Here is an 18,629-nt window from a genome sequence, read left to right as displayed (position 1 = left end):
CTCTCTTTCCCCCACTGACAGCACTGATGGCTCTTCCGTTTCTTTTTTGGACATTTTGAAGCATGCGGGAAGCTTTCGTGGGCATTTCCTATGCAGGACAGTTCAGTGCTCGAATTTTACTGAAGTTTCACAAAGCCAAGCTTTGGGCGGGTTCAGGCCGGTCAGTCACTTTGGATGAAGAGGCTGGTTTGAAAGGTGGTTTGAAAGGTGCAGTTTGAAAGGCTGGTTTGAAAGGTGCGGGTTGCATGTCTGTGCGAGTGGAGCGTGCCGAGACGCTACCCAGCCGTCCGCTCCCCCTTCCCCCCTCTCCAAGACTGGAGCGGCAGCGCCTGCGGGGTCAAGCCGGCTTGGTGGCCAGAGGGCCGTTTACCCCAAGGGGGGAAGGCTGCGCCCCCTCCCCTCCCGCGGACCGCCGCGCTGATGGGCGACCTCGCAGGGGCAGGCGCCCCGCGAGCTGGGCCTCTGCGTGGCGAGCGCCTGAGCCGGAGTGCCCACAGTGGAGAGGGCGCCTCGCAGCGCAGCGCATCCTCGCCCCCCGGCAGCGCAGCACTGGCTCACTGCAGAGAGAGGCTTGGAGGGACGCGGCTGTCTCCTCGGCCGGCATCCCCGGCCCACTGCCGCCGCTTCTCTCGGCAGCAGTTTTTAAAATCCCTGTTCGTCTTCAGCCCCCCTCCGCGGATGTGCCAGCCCACGGGCCAAGCCACCTTTGCTGTCCCGGCAGCCCCCGCAAGCCCTGCCGTTTGGCTCAGCCGGGGATGCCTCGGCCAGTCCCTTCTCCGCTCTGAGCTGGGAGCCTCCAGCTGCGCCCGGGCTTCGACTCGGTCTGCCGGGCACCTTCTTGACCCCGGCGGGAGAGGAGGCGAGCGATGAGCCTGCCGGCTTCCCAGCGCCTCCAGCCCCGCCGCTGGGGCGGCCCTCGGCAGCGACTGTTTTCTTTATTTTGAATGATTGATTCACTGTAATTTCGATATTACAGTAATATAAAATAAAAAAATAAAAAACAGTTAAAAAGGAAGTTTTGCGAGTCCGTTCTGATGATGGATTCACCCCAAAATGATTTTTCATACTACCAGATTTGATTCAGAAACAGCATAATCAATAAATCCAATGCTATGAAGTCAAAAACAGTCTTTTGCAGACTACGGAGCACTTGCAAGTTGAATCAGCCAATAGGAACTCTCGGAATGGCCGGAGAGACAGGAAGGGGGGGGTGGTTTTTAAAAAAACCGCGTAAATTGCGCATTGGACTGTTCACGGCCACCGTGAAACTCCCGTTGAAAAACTGTGACCACATATTCGGGAGAAATGCGAATGAAATGCGTCTGTTTAATGAGGTAATGTGACCGGCACTCAAGATTACGGGGAGAATGCGGGGAAAACGCGGAAAAAAAGAAGTAATGTGGATTTGGCCCTGGTTTAAGCTTTAGAAAAGAAATATGAATCCTTCTATTCCAGGCACTCCATTGCAGACATGAAAGAGATAGAGTTCTGTTCTATCTATCTAGTCTAGGATGCCAAAAGATGCAGGATGGCATGTCCTACACCAATGGTGGCAAGATGGAGAAGCAAAACAAAGACAGGAAGATATGGTGCAAGAAAGAGGACATTCCTGAGAAAACAATCTACACTTCAAAAGGATAGCTCCAGGATAGTAGAATGGAAGGATGGACAGACAGACCATTGACCTCTCTTTCTCCCTGACTCTTTCATAGTCCCCCTCTGAAACCAGAGATGAGGGACAGTGTAACAGTTCTTCACTTCTTACAGTTGGCATCTCTGTCCTGTCCATTCCAGATCCAGTAGTAAGTGGCTACATAGTATGATACTTTTCCTTTCTTGTTTTATAATTTTCTTCTGATGAGAAACTTTCCCACTGAAAAACTATTTACAAATAAAATGTGTGATTTTATGTTCTCTCCCTCTATATAAATGTAAAGCAGGATTTCTTGCTTTCCAGGACTTCATGCAAACTATCATTGACTGAGATGTTCTTCAACAGGGCTGGTCTTTGGCTTTGTGTATTTGCCTTAGGCCTTCTTCTGGATGTTTCTACCTTTGGAGGTGAGGTAGACAGACTGCTAACAGGGGCAAGGTATTTCCAGAAGAGGCACTGATTTTGCAACTCTCTTTGCAAACAAATTCACCATGTTAAAACTTGGCTTCTCCCCAAAATGTTTTGCAGCATCTGATAAATTTTGCTGGATGGCGCTTGGGGAGGAATTGTCATCCCACTATCCACTGGTATGTGGTGTGCCAAAGGGGGCAATACTCTCCCCACTGCTGTTTAATATCTATATGCACCCCCTTGCCCAGTTGGTGTGGAGTTTCAGGCTTGGGTGTCATCAGTATGCTGATGACACCCAGCTATATCTGTTCCATCTTTGGCAGACCAGGCAGCTTGCTCCCTGTCTTTCAACCCTCGACCTAACTACAGTGGTTCAAGCAATGGTAATCTCTAGGCTAGACTACTGTAACACGCTCTGCACAGGGCTTCCCTTGAACCTGATCCAGCGATTGCAACTAGTCCAAAATGCAGCAGCGCGTGTCATCGCCGGAGTGCCTTCTTATGCACATATAACACCAGTATTGCACCAGCTGTATTGGCTACCGGTGGAGTACTGAATCAGATTCAAGGTTTTGGTATTGACCCTATGCGGACTGGGACGAACGTATCCGTGGGACCGCCTCTCTCCATATGAGCCCGAAGGACGCTTCAATCCAGCAATAAACAGCTGTTAAGGATCCCTGGCCCCAAGGAGGCCCACCTGGCGTCAACCAGAGCCAGGGTCTTCTCAGTCCTGGCTCCAGCATGGTGGAATGCTCTGTCGCAAGAGACTAGGGCTCGGCCAGATGTGCTATCTTTCTGCCAGGCCTGTAAGATGGAGCTGTTCCACCAGGCCTAGGGTTGATGCTGGCTAGGGCCTCCCCGCCGGCCGAATAGAGGAAAATCTGCCCTCCCTATCAGATGTATTCTCTGCCCAGCCTCTCTGTTAAACATCTGTGGAGAGGACTGGGTGGTGGATCCCTTTTTTGAGAAGTGCTGCTACATTGTTTTAAATATTTATTTCTGGTTTAAAGTGTATATATTTTCATCATGTTTTATATTGTATGTAATCTGCCCTGAGCCTGCTATTGCGGGGAGGGCAGAATATAAATTGAATTAAATAAAAAAATAAATGATATTTAACAGTTTATTTTGGATTGTGAGTTTTGTAGAACCTAATTCTTTGTTTTGGTAAGCCATTGGAGAGCTGATGAAAAATGGGAAGATAATATTTTAATTAGATTATAATATCTCATTTTTTTAAAAATGATGTCAACAGATATATATTTGTTCTCAATCTGGTCAGACGTGTCTCCTAATGCAGTCCTTTGAAACTGACATGCAGGTCTGAAACAGATACTGAAAAAGAAGCACTGCTGTATTCTATGCTATTAAAAAGTGTTGTTATGCTAAAAAGATGCAGTCATGTAGTCCTGAAATGTATTCAGGAGAAGGGGAATTGCAGCAGATGTTTTTTGTTTTGACTTTATTCTGTGACCCTTGGAGTGGAGGAAAGGTCAACATCCACCTCCCGAGGCTTCAGCTTTTACTGCTACGGTTGAGTCCTTTGGACACAGATTCCAACCTCCAGGTGGGGTTTGGAGATCTCCTGGAATTGCAACTGATCTCCAGCCTACAGCGCTCTCTTTCCCCGGAGAAAAGAATTTCCTTCCCCATAGCTGGCAACGGAGGAAACAGCGATCAAGCGCGCCTCTGTTGAGGCCTGATCAAGCGCCATGCACGCAGCGTTTCCCCCTATGTTGTTAACTTCTGTGTTTCATGTTATTTTAGTTGTACCATTTTAATGTAAACTGATTGGAGAACGCTTGTGTTGAAAAACAATATACACATTTCATCACGAAGAAGACTGTACAAATATTACAACTGGCGGGGTTTAGCAAAATAAGAACGTTTGGCTGGAGGATCCACATAACCGTGAATAGAACTAATGGGCCTTTCCCTCCCTGCCACTGCAGCCCGGCCTTCCGCTTCCCAGAATCCCGTCCCACAAGGCAAGAAGCGGCAGCGGCCACCGCTTGTTCCCGGCTGCAAACCTTCCACTCGCCGCGCCTCCTCCTCTCGGGCGCTCGACGACGTCCTTCCCTTTTCATTGGCCGAGGGGGCGGGCTTGAGACTCTGACCTGGCCAGTCACATGGCGCAGCGGAGAAGGCTTGTTTTGTTGCCCGGCTGAGAGGTCGCCGGGACCAAGCCGCTGCGCTGCGCTGCGCTCCGGAGGGATGGAGGCTGTTCTGCGGCGGGAGCTGGGCACGTCGGTGCTGCGGCCCGCCGGCCACTCGGGGGGCGGCTGCATCAGCCACGGCGAGAGCTTCCACACGGATCAAGGCCGCGTCTATGTGAAAAGCAACTCCCGCGCCGAGGTGGGTTCCAGCGTGGTAGGGGGAGGGCTGTGCAAAGTATGGTCAGGTTCCTTGAGGGCTGGATAAAGCGGGGAAAGGAAGAGGGGCGCGTGTTGGTGTGTGCGACTCTGGCAAGGCGGTAGTACGTTTATTAGACTGAGACAGGGACGGGGGGAGCTGTCGCGGTTGGATTTCTGCCTGCCATGTAGCTACTAAAGCAGGGGAGGCTTGCCAGAAAACCCCAGAAAGTGCCGGACCGTGAGCAGCTGCAGGGGCGCCCCGAGGGGGCATTTATTCACATGCCTGGTGGAGGCGAGGTATGCGTGGAGATTGGAGAATTGGGAGGCTTGTTGCCTTGGCTGCAGTTGAAGTTTGAGTGCTGTGGTTGTGATCACAGGAGTTAGATCACTATCCTTGAGATCTCAGCAGGGCTTAATTTAAGTCGGACCTCATCCAAACTGCCCTTTGTCCTTGGTGAAAAAGGTGCTTTTGGTCTCCTAAGGCATGCCTTCATATTCCTTTGCTGAGTTTGGTCAACAACAACAACTGTACTGACGGATTAGTGCTCACTCAGAGTGGTGAACAAAGTCAGTGTTATTTTTATCCCCACAATACACATGGGGAGCTGGGGGTGAGAGGAGTGGCTTACCCCAAGCCACCTGCTGAGCTCATGGCAGTAGTAGGATTAGAACCAGTAAAAGTGCTGATTCGCGGCCCAGTGGCTTAACCACTATGCATTTGGTCCATACTCATCTGATTTAATATACTTCCTTTATACCTGGCTTTCCTGTCCAATGACGACCTGAAGTGGATTACAACATTGCCCTTTCCTCTGTTTTATCCTTACAACAACCCTGCAAGGTTGGTTAGGCCGAGGGTGTGTGACTGTTCAAGGCCACTCAGCCATCTTCCAGGGCAGAATGAATATTTGAACTTGGGTCTCCCAGATCCCAGGAGACCCACTCTAACTGCTATATTACACTTGCTCATACTTATCTGGATTAGCAGAGGAAGCTACAAGGATTGTTTGTGTGATACTTCTAGGGCCTTTTGAACTCCAGAACTACTGATTTTAGAAAGAATCAGTTGACATACAGAGGAATAGTGATAAATAGGGTGCTGATAGTTGGTGTAATAAATGAATGAACTGACACAGTTGACAGTTTGCCACACAAAGGCTGCTGTTTTCTACCCTATTCTACGTTTGTCTGGATTTTCTGCTGAGAAGGCAGACTTGCACATAAAGTGGTTAAATAGATACACAGTGTTTGCAAGAACAGACATTTCTACAGCAACATTAATATGTGTTCTGTTTGGGCTTCATGTTTGGTCTCTTTCTTAGCCACTAAGGTTGTTTTTCTGTTATACATCTGGCACATTTTGAGGCTGGGGTAACTTAGTAAGCAAGTTTGGTTTGCCCTTTGCCTCTGTCCATTCCAGAACCTATCTGGTATGTTAGGACCAATTCCACTGCATATACACAATAGATACATAATATGCGAGGAAGAAAAATGTGTTTTGAAAACTGCCAGGGAATTTTCAGTTGCCTATGATTCCTTTTTGAGGTAAAAATCAGACTCTCTGCACTCTCTACTTTGTATGGGAATAGGACAGACACATGAACAAGAAATGGCTGCCCCTATTACATCTAGTTTGATCTTTAGTTTCGAGTGGAGTAGAAATTTAGTCCATGGGCCAAACTAGATGTGCAAGCTTTTGGGTTCTCTAGAACTTTTCAGCAGTCCAAAGAATGTTTAAAAACCCTGAGATTTAAGATGGCTGCAGATTTCAGTAATGTTTTTCATGGAGTATCATGTCCATTTGACCTAGTGGTCCAATCGTAGCAGGATCTATGACAGTGTAGCAAAATGTGGTTGGTTATCTTTTCTAGTATATGGGCTATTGAATGTCATGTTAATAAATTTTCCTTTTCACTTGCTAGGGTTGTTATACAGTTAGCAGCATTCAGATACTGGGGAAATGGTATGTCTGTAGAATTTTTGTTATGTAGCTGTTAAAACTGTTGAGAGGGGGAGGACATGGTATGAGTGGTAAAAGAAGTTTTATGTTTTGAAGCGTTTTCTTTTTATCTCCAATAGGCTAGAAGAATGTTTGATGGAGAAATGGCAAGTTTAACAGCTATCTTACAAACCCAGACAGTGAAAGTTCCTAAACCTATAAAAGTTATTGATTTGCCAGAGGGTGGTGCTATGTTTGTGATGGAGCATTTGGACATGAGAAGTTTGAACAGGTAAGCTCTTCAGTTCTCGCTGTGATATTGTTGCCTGTCTGAAGAAAGAAATTGGTATTATTTAATACAAGTTGGGTTATATAAATATAACTGGTTTTCATTTTGTTGTAAAGTTTTAGTGGTTTAAAGCAAAGATGGACAATATATAGTCCCTTCAGTACTGGATAGAATCTAGAAAATCCTGGTTTCTATTTAGAAAGTTTAATTTCTGGTCTTTTAAAGTACTGTTGAACATCAAAGTAATCCAATTTTTCTTTTTTTCTTGCTTGGAGATGTGTACAATTCATGGTATGCAGATACTGTGATGGGATAAGGTATATCTGTAATTTCTGTTATGTAGTAGTTAGAAGCCTCTGTCAGGGAAAAAAAGTGACATGCATGGCAGAAGTCCAGAAGTCTTATATTTTGAAGTGTTTAGACGAACATTTCCCTCTACATGAAGCAAACATGTTACCACATTCTGTAAAAACAATCCAGTTCAAATGGTAATATTGATCTGAGATAGAATTGTAAAGTACTCTGGTTTTAATGAACATTCTCTGTAAATATAAATAAAACTGTATTAAGTAATCAAATCATAAATCTTGAAAAATAAAAGTTTAGTAAGACTTTGTATTTGATCTTTCTTGTTTGGCCTTTATGTATCAAGTAGATAATTTTACATATCCTTGCTTTTATCTTTAATCTTTAATTGTGTGTACTTCAGATGTATGGCTTAAATGACTGGTCAACATTTTTTTGTTAATGTGCCATAAGTCAAGTCCAATATGTAAGCAAGTGACATTTGAGTCATTTGCAGTGGCATTTTAAACAGAGTTAACACCCTTCTAAGCCAGTTGACTTCAGTGGGCTTAGAAGGGTATAACACTACTTAAGATGGCACTGCCAGCCCAGTTCTGCCTCTAGTGTACTGAGCAAGCAATCTGACAATAGCATAGTGTTGAAGAGGCAAGCAGGGACGTAGACCTGATTCCATGCCGTAGCCAGGCCCAAAGTATTTGGGTGCTCCTGTTGGTGCATGCCCATCCAACTGGTGGCATTAGTGTTGCAGGTGGGGACTAGTTTGAAGATGTTTGCCTGTGGTGGTTTTAGATTGTGGTGGTTTTAGACAGGAATAGGCACATAAAAGGCTGTCTGTCTGCTGATTATTAATACTTCTTTCAGTGTGTGTGTGTGTGTGTGTGTGTAACCTTTCTGACTGTGACATAAGATAATCTCCATAGAAAATCCCTATACAAACTGAATTTCCTGTGTACATTATATACTGCACATTATAGAATTACAGCTAAAAATAACGTTTTGATTTCTAAGGCATGCAGAAAAACTTGGGACACAACTAGCTGATCTTCATCTTCACAATCAAAAACTTGGGGAGAAGTTGAAGAAAGACGGAAGCACCATTGGTAAAATGTGCAGCTTTTTCTGATTTGCTAAATTCCACTAATTTAAGAGTATAACTCATAAATGTAGTTGTTAATGTTTCTGTTTTGCTCTAACACCATATCAAAACCCAGAGAATATCTACTGCGTGAGTAGAAACATAATATAGATAACAATCTTACTCATCACCTATATAGATGAAAAAAATCCACTTTTAAATGTAAAGCATTTGTATTGGATATTTCAATTTCTTATTACATGTTGGCCACAGAAATTGAATCACACCAGTCTGGGTACTCGATTACTTAGGATGAACTTTGACTTAAATAAATAATCTCCTTCCTTTAAAATGCACATTTGTTTCACCAGTATTCATTTAACACAGAATTATTATGTAGAATATGAAAATTGCTAGATTTGCCTTTTATCATTGTTTAAAAAAAAGGCAGGGAATACAATTCCAAACTATTCCTTTCCTATAGTTTCTACAGACAAGAATAATTACAGAGTGGATCCACCATGGGAACGTGTTTGTCACATATACAACATACTTCTAAGGAATATATATGTCTCATTTAAAGAAGAAACCAAATTTGCACAATGCTAATTTGCTAGCACTTTTGTCAGTAATGAAATAATTTTCCTCTTCTCAAAATCTTTTCAGTGATTTCTCCTTCCATGCCACACCAGATTTCAACATTTAAATGAACAGTGAAAGAAGACTTCCAAAAATAAAGCACCAGTCAGATAAACATGTAGTATGTTTGGAAACCCGTTCCAAAATTAAGCAGACAAGCCTCCTGAGGCAGAGAAAGGAGGGTATTTTTGATTCAGATGTATGTCTTGAGGGGAAAAGGTGGGAGAATGGAGAGCTCATCCCTCTACAACTTGCCTCTGCCTCTTTTCTTCTGGTGCATTTAGGAAGGAGTAGCTTTAAAGGGTTGTTTTTGTGGGTCAGAACAAAACAGTGGTGTCCAATAGACACCTTAAAGACTAACAACCAGGACTTTTTTCTGGGAAAAGAGGTGGTGGAACTCAGTGGTGGAACTCGGGACCGCACAATGACATCACTTTGGGTCAGCTGGAATGAGGGAGGAGTTTTTTAAAGTTTAAATGACCCTTGGTGAAAATGGACACGTGGCCGGTGGCCTCACCCCTTGATCTCCAGACAGAGGGGAGTTTAGATTGCCCTCTGCGCCGCGGCACGGAGGGCAATCTAAACTCCCCTCTGTCTGGAGATCAAGGGGCGAGGCCACCGGCCATGTGACCATTTAAAAATGGTCTTAAAAGTTCCGGAACTCCGTTCCACCGCCTTCCTGCTGAAAAAAGCCCTGCTAACAACATTTATTCCAGTATGAAGGTGCTGCTGGTTTTCTGTTTTGTTTTACTACAATAGACTAACATGGCTATTCCACTGGGATTATTTTGGTAGATCAGTTCAAGGATCAAGCAAGGGCAACTGTGTGTTTATGAAAAATGTACAAGCAGATTGTGGCGTCTCAGTCCCTTTGTTATAGCTGATTTATTAAATCATGGAGGTCTGAGTGTTGTGTGTTCTGTAGGTTTTTAAAGCTTGGTGGAGCAAAGGCAGGCATGTTTGCAACTTGTACATATCCTCCTTAAATAATTGTTCTCATGGTGGTTGGAGCAACAAGCAATTATTAAGGTTTAAAATAATAGCAATATAATGGTTCGTATTTTTAGTGCAGTGTTGTATTCAAAGTAATCAATCACTCTCTATTTTTCGCAAGGTAAAGTTGAAGAACAGTCAGATGTTCAATTTGTAGAAAAGTTTGGGTTCCATGCGGTCACTTGTTGTGGTTATCTTCCACAGGTAGGTTCTGCAGGTTTGTTTCTTTATATTCATGACTTTTCTGTACTGGGAAACTTGAAGAGTAAATAAGAATCTGTAAACCACAAAATCAAAATACTGTTTTTTTAAAAAGAGAATATAAGATTTGTGCAGGAATAGTTTTAATGTTCCATTTGGGGAAACAGCACATTAATTTATATAAATGAGCCTAAAGATTCCAGGGCTGGGGTCATGGGCACCATTGGTGGTAGTAGATCCTGGTACCCAGATTGTGCCCTGCAGTGCTCAGACAGCGGGTGCTGCTGCTTCGCCAGTGAATGCTCCAGGAAACAGAGGTGCCCTTCAGTGCCTGGGCTGTTGCTAGCTGCATGGCACAGCATTCAAAGGTAGAACTGCTGGAAGCCAAAACTCAGTGCAACACTGGTAGGCTTTTCTGTAAAAGGAGTACACTGAGCAAGCTGTATGAAGCTGGCCCTTCTGACTTAATTAGATAAATTTTGGTACTGCACCATTTGCAGCAGTGTAATGTGTTGATTTTCAGAAAGAACAGTTGGAAAGGAAAGCAGCAGTTGAGGGGTGCAAGTGAATGTTTGTGTGCTTTGCAAACTGCAGTTTCGGACTCATATTGAGCCTGAGAAGAACCTGAGAGCCAGAAGAGCTCTGTTCTGTTTTATTTATTCAGGGCTTGAGATTTTTTAAAAAAACAAGAGCCTTTATATTAAAAAACAACTCTGTATAACTTTATATCTTGTAAAGTGTCTGAGTCATTCTGACAGTCTGGTCTCTGCAACACTTAGAACACTTCCAGTACTATAGAAAGTGTGAATGGATAGTTTTGTTTAAATAATACAAAATTGTGTGTTGTGTGTTGTCATGTTACATCTGGTTCATGGTGACCCTATGAATCAGTGGCCTCCAGAATGTCCTATCATTAACAGTCTTGCTCGGGTCTTACAAACTGCAGGCCATGGCATCCTTGCAGAGTTACACACTTGTAAACGCATTGTTTATTTTTATTTGTATCTTGCTTTTCTCCCCAGTAGGGACCCAAAGGGGTTTCAGTGGACTTAGAAGGGTATAGCTCTACTTAGGATTGTACTATTACTTAATTTACGGCCTGTTGTCTGCCTTTTTCCAAAGGTTCTCTTTACTTCAAGGTGCTGCTGTCCTGTAGATCTAAATCACAGTTGAAATTTTTGCTTTTCTGTTTTTGCAGGTGAATGACTGGCAACAGGACTGGGTGACTTTCTTTGCCAGACAGCGAATCCAGCCTCAAATGGACATGATTGAAAAGAATTCAGGAGATAGGGAGGCAAGAGAGCTTTGGGCACAGCTACAGGTATTGGTTTTCCAAGGGAGTTTTTGAGGGCACTCTCATATTTTTTAAAAAATGCTGTTTATTTTCACACCAATATAGAGTTGCTATTTGGTTCAGCACAAAGCTCTCACCAAATTAACTTTCGTGGCTGGTAGAAAGGAAGCCAGTCCAGCAAGGTTAATAATAATTAGAGAAATCGACAAGCTGTTCAGTTTTAAGCTTCTTTTGATCGTAATAGGAATTTAGAGGTTGGAAATTAATAGGGATTTTACAGCTGCCGTGTCTTGGCATATTTGCCCTACACCTTTAAACTGCTTTAGTTACTCCATTTCCTTAGGAAACCCCTGGAACTCTTTGGCTGTGGGTAAGGGCTAGAGATCTCTAATGAAAATTCTTAGTTTTGCTGAACTAAACAAATGTTTTATAGTGTATTTCTTTTTTCAGAACTCCCCCCGCCCCCCACCCAAATGTTGATTTGGTAGCAGGACATCCACCAGTTGTTTCCATTGCATTCTAAGATTATGCAATTGATATTTTAGGATAGGGATGGCCAGCTTCTGAATTTTCGGTGGCTGCTGTATTCTTCAAAAGCCATAAATGTATTTTGCTATGCAACCCAACAGTCTCACGGGGGATCGAGAAGGTTAGCCACTTTAGTGCAATCTTGAGCAGAGCCATGGACTTCGAAGCCTGGCAATGTCAATGGCTTTACAACTGCTCTGCTAGTGACAGAAAGGTGGGTATAAAATCCTCTGTGCCCTCTTTCTGTTCTTCTCTTGATTGGCCTTGCCAGATCTCCACCCCAGAAATAACTACCCCCATTTCTCTGCTAAATGGCTTCCATATGCACATCCTGTAAAAGTGTCCTATCTCATGAGATTTCTGGGCTGAGATCTTTGACAGTGATCATATTCTGCTGCTGCTTTGTGTCAGTGGTAGGGCAGGGTCTTCCCCATGGTCAGTTGGCTGCAGTCCTTATGTCTTATTTATTTTTTATTTATGTCATTTATAGTCTGCCTTTCTCACTGAGGCTCAAGGCATATTACATAGTGTGAGCCAATACAATCAATATCAAGACATTTGAACACGCATGTAATGGGTATATACATGCAGGTTGCAAGATTTAAGCAGAAAGAAAGAATGAAAAGAAAGGTTTACAGGTATAATAGTGTTGAGACAGAGCATAGGCAGATTCCATGATGGATATATTAAGCAATGTTGGAACTACCCCGCAGGATCATACATATTGTAATAGTAGTGTAGTCTATGGTCCCTCACTGTTTACAGCAACTGTAGTGAAGTCTGTGGTCCCTTGTTATCTCTTTACTGATGAGTTTCCTATCCCTTTATGGTGTATCTCTTGAGACCACATGTAGTACAACCCTCTCATCTGAGCAAAAAGCCCTCTTGAACAATTCGTTTTTGCATCATTTATGGAAGGCTGGGCAGGGAGCTTTCCTAACCCCCTCAGGTAGACCATTCCATAAAGTGGGGGCCACCACAGAGAATGCCCATATATGAGGCACTGCTGATTTTGCCTGTATGAAAGGTGCCACCTGTAAAAGAACCTGTTCAGATGAGCAAGGTTGCTGTGGTGGAATATAGGGAGAGAGGTGGTCCCATACTTATGATGGACGAAGGCCATAGAGAGCTTTATAGGTGATGACCAATGCCTTGAATTGAGCTTGGTAACTGATAGGAAGCCAATAGAATGACTGTAGAATGGGAGTAATATTCATGTTTTTCCTAGCTCCTGGTAATAGCCAACTGCAGCATTCTGCACCAACTGGAGGCTCCGAATTAACTTAGAGAGGAGACCAATGTACAATGCATTGCAGTAGTCAAGTCTTGATGTTACCATGGCAAGGATCCAGGTGGTCAGATGGGCCATGTTGAGGTAGGGGACCATCTTCCAGGCTAGGCTGAGTTTGGGGAAAGCATTTTTTGCAGACACCTTAATTTGCTTTTCTATCAGTAGTGCTGGATTCAGCATTACCCCTAGACTCTTGACTGAGTCTGTAAGGATCCGACAAATTCCATCAAAAGTGGGAAACATGATGACCTTCAAGATCTCTGCCTTCCCAACCAGCAACACTTCCATCTTGTCTGTGTTCAGTTTCAGTTTGTTTGCTTTCAGCCATTTGATCACAGCCATCAAACAGTGACCTAAGATCTCTGCTCCATCCCATGGTGATTTGGATATTGAGATACAGAGCTGGGTGTTACCTGCATATTGATGGCATTCAGTTCTCTAGCTATGAATGAGCTCTTCTAAAGGCTTTACATAGAGGTTGAACAACATGGGGGATAAGATTGTGGAACTTCGCAAGATCATTTCCATTCTGCAGCTACCCTTTGAGTTTATTCCAAGAGAAACTATTTAAACCAATGTGAGGCACATCCTTTGATACTTGATTCAGCCTCCAGGCGCCTCAACAAGATGGTATGGTCTACTATATCAAAGGCAGCAGATAGGTCCCGGAGGATCAACAAAGAAGCATGGCCTTTGTCTATGTTCAGGCGGAGATCATCAACTAATGCCACCAGAGCAGTCTCTGTCCCATACTCAGCCTGAATCCCAGCTGAAATGGGTCAAAAGCACCAGATTTATCCAAGAAGACCTGAAGTTGGTCAGCTACCACTCTTTCAATCACTTTGTCAGGAAAGGGCAGATTGGAGATAGAGTGATAACTGGCCATGTCGTTTTTGTTTAGGGATGGTTTTTTAAGTAGCGGGTAGGTAACTGCCTATTAGAGAGATCAAGGGAAGATGCCCTGAGTTAGTGTTTGATTTATATCAATCATTTATATGGCTCATTTATATGGTCTTTACATGATTTTAGCAGCCAAGATGGGCAAGGGTACAGTGTACAAGTTGTGGCTTTCACAGATGTCAGGATCCTGTATCCATGTTGTAACTTGTTTAAATTGGCCCATATGTGAACCAGGGGGTGTCTTGATCTGTTTATCTGCATAATCCATCATGGGTCCAGCTGTTGTGCTGGTGATGTGACCTTGAATATTAGAAGGTTTCTACTTATGGGATTTAGGGAATGCTTTCTTTTCTATTTTGCATTGTAATTAAGAATGTTTTCCAATTGGAACCTGATAAAATGGGTAACTGAGTGCATTAATTATAATTAAAAGCCAGAACTCTCTTCACTTCAGTTGGGCAAGAAATTGAAACTTTGTTATTATGTGTCATGTGAGAAGAAATGTGGAATTAAAATATTTCTTCGCTTATTAGACTCAACGTAGAACTGTAGTTTTGGCTTGTTGGTTTTACAGAAATAAAATTGTTGGTCAAACAGTTTTAGTTTAAGTGGTAACAAGGTACTTGCAAAGACAGTTAATTAATTTTTGAGTTTGAGGAGGCTTTTGTATGTATCCTTGTGTGTGACGTATAACCCAGTCCTATGCAGTTCGGTCTGGCTGCGCCCATAACTTACACTATCTCTGCCATGGATTTGGATCATTAGACATCAACTGCCTAAAATCAGTTATAGTCCCTTTTTGCCCTTTCAAATGAACTGTAGTAACTCTTGCTTTCTTTTTCAGCTGAAGATACCCAGTTTGTTTGGTGATATGGAGATAATTCCTGCTCTTTTACATGGGGACCTGTGGGGAGGAAATGTAGCGGAGGATGATTCAGGCCCTATTATCTTTGATCCTGCATCTTTCTACGGTCACTCTGAGTATGAGTTAGCAATTGCTGGGATGTTCGGTGGCTTTAGTGGTTCTTTTTATTCTGCCTACCACAATAAAATCCCCAAAGCCCCAGGTTTTGAGAAACGGCTCAAGTTATACCAACTATTCCACTACATGAACCACTGGAATCACTTTGGAGGAGGGTACCGAGGCTCCTCTATAAATATAATGAGAAACCTGGTGAAGTGACTTTCTGCAGTAACATTTTATTCTGTTGTTTCAGCTGCACTGATATATATGTGTTACAATAGATGCTGACCTTGCACCCTTTTTCCACAGCTAAAGTTCCTTTCTGTGCCTCAGGTTTAGAGTAGCATCATTGCAGTTTATATAAGAACTGAGGTAACCAGATTCATATGGAAACAGGCAGTTGAGTGTTGCTGAAAACCTTTCGGTATGCTAGACTGGAGAAAATCTCTTGTGCAAATAGTTTGGAATAATTGTTGCTACTCAAAACAACTCCTAAAATTAAGCAGCAAAAATCCTGGGACTTAGTTCAGGCCACATATTGCTAGTTGTTTCCAAGGAGAATCATTCACAAGGAATTGACTGTCTCACTGAATGGAAAGATGCCTTTTCCTTCATAATGATACAAATGGTTGACATTTTTGGGATTAATCTTGTAATTATTCTTGACTGGATTACTCTGTCTTGCACTTCAGTAACAGACACCAAAGGAATGTAGTAGTCCCATCTTGTTTAATTAGAAAAATATTCCAATAGGATTTATTCCTGAGTACAGAATTGTAGCATAAGTTCTCAGCAAATATTCTAAGTAAGGCTGTAGAATTTCACTCCAGCAGTGGGGTTAGGTCCAGAATCACTTGTACATAACACAGTTTGGTTACTAGGCCAGTGCATTTATATTAATGGCTGCAAGCAACAGAAATGTGTGAGGAAATGTTACAAAGAGAAGAAGGTTTCAGAGTCTAATCAAAAGAGTAACTGATCCATTCAGAGTAGGCAAGGACCATTTTCAACTGTTGATAGGCAAGGTGAGATTAAACATAACATCTCATATAAGAAAGTGCAGGATGAAATTTGATAAGGAGATCCAGTTATAGGAGTATAGCTGAACTGATTAACATCTGTATGACGTTGGGGAAAGGCAAGGTATTAGCATTTATAGCGAATGAGAAATCTGGCTTTGGATTTCTGGGACTAGATTGTAATAACATATCTGGGGGGAAAAGTGTACTAAAAAGCTTTACTATAAATATTATCTGAACATATTTAAGATGATACGTTTGAGACATGCGACAAGAGGAGCAATTTTGTTCTTTCAGATACTGGTTTCGGTGATACTTCATCCCCAAATCACTAGGTAGGTGAAGAGACATGATTCCTGGAATGCATGCTTATGTTGAATTCAGAATGCTTTCCACTGGTTTAATTTAATGTTACACTACAGCATTTTCTGAAAGTTCTGAATGTTGACAGTATGAATTGCAAACTAATTTATAAACAGAGTGAGTTACAAACTAACTTAGAAACTTCAGCAGTGTTTTTGCTTTTTTTTCCTGTCCTAATTTCAGTAGTAGTAGCACTGGCTGTTAATTGTGGATTTGACAAAATGCTCAGCTCATGACAGTAGTTCAGTCTTTTCCTGCTGTTTAAATAAAGCCTTTCCTTCTTAAGCAGTTTTACTTTCTTTACCTGATTATATGTATTTATGTATTTAATTTATAGCCTGCCTTTCTCACTGAGACTCTAGGTGGATTGCAATTACAAAAACAGTGCAATTAGACAGCATAAAACATCAACTAAACAATGAAATATTATTTATTTACATTATTTATAGTCTGCCTTTCTTATTGAGACTCAAGGAAGATTACACAGTGTAAGTCAACATGATCAGTGGCTGGGACAAGCAATACAATCATGGAACGGATTGTAGAAATTTGAAAGCAAGTAGAAATACAGTACAGAGCTGAAACGATACTAAAACATGACATATTAAATGACACAAACTACCCAGTAGCAGCATACTTACATCAGGAGACAGTACACGGTAATATAGTATGCAGTCTCCTATCCCTTTACCAAAGTGACTCTCTGAACCATTTCTATACAGCATATTGCTATTACCTGTGTAAAAAAGCCCTCCTGAATAATACAGTTTTGCAAGTTTGCAGAAAGACAGAAGAGCAGGAGCTTTAATGATCTCTTCCAGGTAGACCGTTTCATAAGGTGGGAGCCACGACAAAGAATGCACGTGTATGGGCAGCTCTTGATTTTACCCATTTGCAGGGTAGCACCTGCAGAAGGTTTTGTTCAGATAAGCAAAGCTGCCATGGCAGAGCATAGGGAAAGAGGCAGTCTCATAAATGTGAAGGACCAAGACCATGAAGGACTGTGTATGTAATAACCTTGAACCGAGCCTGGTAACTGACAGGTAAACAATGGAGTGACTGCAGAAGGGGAGTAATATGCATGCTTCATCTTGCTCCTGATAATAATTGAGCTGTGGTGTTCTGTACCAACTAGAGTCTCTTGAGTTGACTTTGAGAGGAGACTGCATGAACCAGCAACCACACCTCCCAGTTCTGAGTGCTCACCACAGCCACTCCAGAAACCAGGCAGGCAGAATGCAGTTTTGAGTTATTTCTGAAACTGGAAGCTCTCCCTTTTTCAAAGGCAACACTTCCCAATCTCTGGTCCATTTCTGGGGTGTACCCACACAAGAAATGAATTCCAGACTTCAGCTTAATAAAAGATGTTTGATAATTAAGAGGTGTTTCCACAAAACATGAAACACTCTATTCAGGCAACAAGCATTAAAACAAGGAATCTTTACTGTTGCTAAATACTAAAGCCTGTCTAACTAAACTTAAAAAGTACCTAGCTAAGCATCTTTAATAGTTTCCATAGTTGCATATCTCACCCATCCATCACAAAGTGAGCCATTTCTCTCAAACTTGGTCAATTCAGCGTAAGAACATGCTAAGGGCGATAAAACGTTCAGCTTCCAACTTCCATTTCTGCTGAGAGAGTGAATTGAGGAGCCTTCTTTTCGGGCCTCTGTGAATAACACAGGAACCAATCAGGGCTAAGCCATTAATTGACATTACAGCTGAGTGAAAACTAGGGAGTTGACCACAGAGCCCTCCTGAGAAGTCTCTTCAAGGTTTGAATTTTTAGGGAACTTAAAAATTGTTCTACAAGTGTTCCCAATCAGCTCTGGCAAACATTCCCGTACTAGGCCTCAAATCCTACAACGCTTGCAACCTGACCCTAACTTCAGCCGTTTTCTTCTAAAGACCGAGTCTCATGTTAGAAACTTCCATACAGAGGCATATGTAGAGTGCATTACAGTAGTTTAATCTCTTATGTTACCATGGTTTGGATCCAGGTCACTAGCTTCCTGTTACAAGGTAAAGGACCATCTTCTGGGCTAGGCTGTAGAAGGCATTTTTTTGCTGATGTGTTAATTTTCTAGCAGTAGCACTGGATCCAGTATAACCCCCAGGCTCTTGACTGAGTCTGCAAGAGTAAGCTGAACCTCATCAAAAGTGGAGAGCACAATGTCCTTCAGTACCTCTGCTTTCCCAGCCAGCATCACTTCCATCTTGTCTGCATTTACAAAATTAGAGAAAAACGCAAACAAGAAAGTATGACATACTATGCAACAGTATAAATAATGGCTTACAAAAACAAGATAATATATTAAGATAATAAATACAACAATAAGTGCAATCCCGTTCCCTTTATAAAGGCACCGTCCTAAACCATGCCATTCAAATATCACCCTATTTCCT

The 18,629-nt window shown here is 42.5% G+C and overlaps 1 protein-coding gene across 1 annotated transcript; it reads left to right on the top strand.

Annotated features, from left to right (window-relative positions):
- The first annotated feature begins 4,198 nt into the window (after positions 1–4,198).
- On the top strand, positions 4,199–16,495 carry LOC129329271 (ketosamine-3-kinase-like). Its single transcript, XM_054978758.1, has 6 exons — positions 4,199–4,423; positions 6,502–6,653; positions 7,965–8,056; positions 9,785–9,867; positions 11,063–11,185; positions 14,722–16,495. Exons 1-6 carry the CDS (start codon positions 4,283–4,285, stop codon positions 15,058–15,060), a joined length of 930 nt encoding a protein of 309 aa, XP_054834733.1. The 5' UTR covers positions 4,199–4,282; the 3' UTR covers positions 15,061–16,495.
- Positions 16,496–18,629: the final 2,134 nt, after the last annotated feature.

The sequence above is a fragment of the Eublepharis macularius genome, chromosome 4 (genome assembly GCF_028583425.1).
Source record: "Eublepharis macularius isolate TG4126 chromosome 4, MPM_Emac_v1.0, whole genome shotgun sequence".
NCBI lineage: Eukaryota > Metazoa > Chordata > Lepidosauria > Squamata > Eublepharidae > Eublepharis > Eublepharis macularius.
The sequence above is the reverse complement of the archived record's forward strand: the minus strand, read 5'-3'. Positions and strand labels throughout refer to the sequence as shown.

Excerpts from the sequence above, each read along its gene's own strand:
- LOC129329271 (XM_054978758.1), top strand. The coding sequence starts at position 4,283 with ATGGAGGCTGTTCTGCGGCGGGAGCTGGGCACGTCGGTGCTGCGGCCC. Across the intron at positions 8,057-9,784 it reads GAAAGACGGAAGCACCATTG|GTAAAGTTGAAGAACAGTCA; the intron begins GTAAAATGTGCA and ends ATTTTTCGCAAG. Across the intron at positions 11,186-14,721 it reads AGCTTTGGGCACAGCTACAG|CTGAAGATACCCAGTTTGTT; the intron begins GTATTGGTTTTC and ends TTTCTTTTTCAG.